Here is a 3,312-nt window from a genome sequence, read left to right as displayed (position 1 = left end):
AAGTCAAACGGTTAGGCAGAAAGCTACAGTCCTGACTGAGTGTCACCTGCTCCATTAAACTCTGGGCCTTCAGAGAATTAAAAAAATCAAGATAAAATCAAGTTTAACAATTTGTGGGCCAGGTAAAATGTCTTTCAATAATATATTTCAGAAATGATCAATAAAAGACATGTTCAAAGATACATTAGAGTCAAACATGCATTTTATTTATTTGTAAACCTGCTTTGGAACAATTTATTCTCAAAAGTGCTATATGGGAAACGATGGGGTGCTAAAGCATTAAAGAAAATATCACATCATTATCAATATCTGATCAATAATTATACTTCTTATTTTGAACTGGCAATAATAGCCGTGGACTCGCCTGTTGATTGACAGGTTTGTCATAGTTTGATGTAAGCATAAGCCACACCAATAGTAGATCTGCTTAGTCACTTTCATACACTTCAAGTCAAACGGTTAGGCAGAAAGCTACAGTCCTGACTGAGTGTCACCTGCTCCATTAAACTCTGGGCCTTCAGAGAATTAAAAAAATCAAGATAAAATCAAGTTTAACAATTTGTGGGCCAGGTAAAATGTCTTTCAATAATATATTTCAGAAATGATCAATAAAAGACATGTTCAAAGATACATTAGAGTCAAACATGCATTTTATTTATTTGTAAACCTGCTTTGGAACAATTTATTCTCAAAAGTGCTATATGGGAAACGATGGGGTGCTAAAGCATTAAAGAAAATATCACATCATCAATATCTGATCAATAATTATACTTCTTATTTTGAACTGGAAATAATAGCCGTGGACTCGCCTGTTGATTGACAGGTTTGTCATAGTTTGATGTAAGCATAAGCCACACCCCCTCACATAAAAAGCACATTGATTTCCTCAACATAATTTCCTCTTTGGCTCTAGTCTGATTCAGTACAGCAATGGTTCATTTAATCATTTCAGCGCTGTTGATCTGTGGCATGGGTAAGCATTACTTCACTATAATTACTTAAATTATGTAAGATTAATGAATGATTAATTCAATAATCATTAGTAAACATTAGGTGTGAGATAGTTCTATATGCTTTAAAAGTATTTTTGTACTTTTTTTGAAGCATTTTATTGTAAGTTATCAGGGTTTTAAATATGAATATTAAAACACTGTTATTCCTCTGTGGGTTTTAGGCTTGCTTACAGCTGTTAAATCATCTCAGATAGTCAATTTGTCAGCTCAACCAGGAGAAAATGTCACTATTTGGTGTCAACACACCTCAGAAACAGGAATCAACATACACTGGTTCAAGCAAACAAACAGTTCTGTACCTATTGCCATTGTATACATGATGATAAGCTACCAGCTTAAGGAAATACACAAAATGTATTTAAATGGTTTTCAACAAGATCGTCTGCTGATGACTCTGAACAGCAAAAACACCTCCCTGACAATTTTAAATGTGGATGTTTCTGATTCTGGTCTGTACTTCTGTGGTTGGGAAAGCCTGATTATTACATTTGGTGATGGAACACACCTAGACATTAAAGGTAATCTGTCCTTATCAGTACCACTATTGTAGAGGAATTTTTTGCTCTATGTCTAGCAGCAAAATATAAAAAATGCATTACATAGTACATAATACAAATACTCGTGGATAAGTTTTAATATGCTAAATGACTCATACATTTCAAGTCTTCTTTTATTGCACAGAGAGGAGTGTTACACCACTGCAAAATGAAACAGAAATAACAAATAAAGGTGTTTATCATCTGACTTTCTTTAACACTCATTTGCATTAATGCTTTTATCTAACCTGTGGTTTGTTACAGTAAAATGTGATTTAATTTGAACAGATCTCAAGAAGAGCTCGATTTCTACAAGAGACTGTTCTGAAAACATATTTTATAAACTGACCTTTATTTTTGGTGGTATTATTGTTATACTCATCATCATTCCATTCATCATGCTCATTATTAAAATACAGAACAGAAACACGCAGGAAAAAGGTAACAGTCTATTCAATTCAAAAGATTTACTTTGGCAAATGACTGTGAAATAATTGTAAAAAAAAAAAATGTGTTTCTGTTGCCGCAGATGCTGATCGCCATGTAACACAACATCATGAGGTAAACTTTTCATTAAAATAAACATTTACATTCCCTAAATATGGAAACATTTTATTCAAATCCATTACAAAAAGTTTTTTTTTAGATGTCCTTTAAGGTCTGCAACATGTATAAGAAGAGTATGTAAAATGGCAAAAATTCTTGAACAGTTGAAATTAAAGACTAGGCTGACTGGTGTACAAAAGATTTGAATGCACAAATCTCTGCTATTGAGGAGTTATAATGAGAAAAGTTATAAACTACAAAAAATTACTTTTCTATTAACAGTGTTTTTCAATATTACTGTTATGTCCATAACATTCTTAAGTTAAATATAGTATGTGTTTTGAGATTGTTTTGCATATGGTTTATGGGCCTGCTTCTCTTTTCTGTTTAGCTCACCATGTCTTTAAAAAGGGCTGCATGGTTGAAATCGTTTTGTGAAATACAACTGTTGAGCAAAATATAGCTCTGTCTTAGGGAAATTTAATATGGTTAATTCTTAAAAGTAAAAATAAAGCAAAAAAATAAAAAAGTAAAGCTTGGGTATAAAGTATGTTGCATTCTGTATGTGTGGGGTACAAACCAGCAACAATATCAGCTAGAAAAAAAAGTCCACATTCCCTGTCTATTTACCAGCTGTCCTCAACATCAGAATTAGCAATGAACTGTAAATTCTAACACCAGAGAATGTATTCGGATGCTATAAAGTCTTTATGTATATGTATGTATATACAGCCCTTGTTTTGTTTTTTTTGCTTTTATGATTTTCTTCTGTACATATTTGAATTAAATTTAGGGTGCTTTCACACTAGCACTTTCACACTAGCACCCAGGTTCGATTGGCATCAGAGTTCGGTACGTTTGAATGATGTGAATGCTGTCTTCCAAACTCGGGTGCACAAAGGGGTGTTCTGGGGTACGGTTCAAGTGAACTCCAGTACGGTTTTGCTGCTGATATGAATGCAATCGTATTAAATTGCGGAAGTGAACCGCTATTCATAACGTATTATTTGATCAATTGAATTCTGGTTCGGACCAGGCAATCAAACCAAGTGTGAAAGCACCCTAAATGTCATTACAGTCATCTTTCAATCTGTTGCAGGAGCCTCATTCATCAGTGTATGCCGCTCTACGGTTCTCAAAGCACCAGAAAAAATCCAGAAGAGCAGCCAGAAATACAGAGGATACAGATGTTGTGTATTCTGCTACTAGATAGTCCA

At 33.7% G+C, this 3,312-nt stretch overlaps 1 protein-coding gene across 1 annotated transcript; it reads left to right on the top strand.

Annotated features, from left to right (window-relative positions):
- Positions 1-930: 930 nt before the first annotated feature.
- LOC107709978 (uncharacterized) lies at positions 931-3,312 on the top strand. Its single transcript, XM_016514651.1, has 5 exons — positions 931-973; positions 1,175-1,531; positions 1,838-1,990; positions 2,079-2,110; positions 3,195-3,312. The coding sequence occupies exons 1-5, from the start codon at positions 931-933 to the stop codon at positions 3,306-3,308; spliced, it is 699 nt and encodes a 232-aa protein (XP_016370137.1). The 3' UTR covers positions 3,309-3,312.

Source organism: Sinocyclocheilus rhinocerous, unplaced genomic scaffold (assembly GCF_001515625.1).
Source record: "Sinocyclocheilus rhinocerous isolate Xijiao unplaced genomic scaffold, SAMN03320098_v1.1 scaffold2824, whole genome shotgun sequence".
In the NCBI taxonomy this organism is placed as follows: Eukaryota; Metazoa; Chordata; class Actinopteri; order Cypriniformes; family Cyprinidae; genus Sinocyclocheilus; species Sinocyclocheilus rhinocerous.
This window is presented reverse-complemented; position numbering and strand designations above follow the sequence as displayed.

Bases quoted from the DNA above. Each gene is read 5' to 3' on its own strand.
- LOC107709978 (XM_016514651.1), top strand. From the start codon at position 931: ATGGTTCATTTAATCATTTCAGCGCTGTTGATCTGTGGCATGG. The intron at 974-1,174 runs GTAAGCATTACT...TGTGGGTTTTAG, and splicing joins GCTGTTGATCTGTGGCATGG to GCTTGCTTACAGCTGTTAAA. The intron at 1,532-1,837 runs GTAATCTGTCCT...TAATTTGAACAG, and splicing joins AACACACCTAGACATTAAAG to ATCTCAAGAAGAGCTCGATT.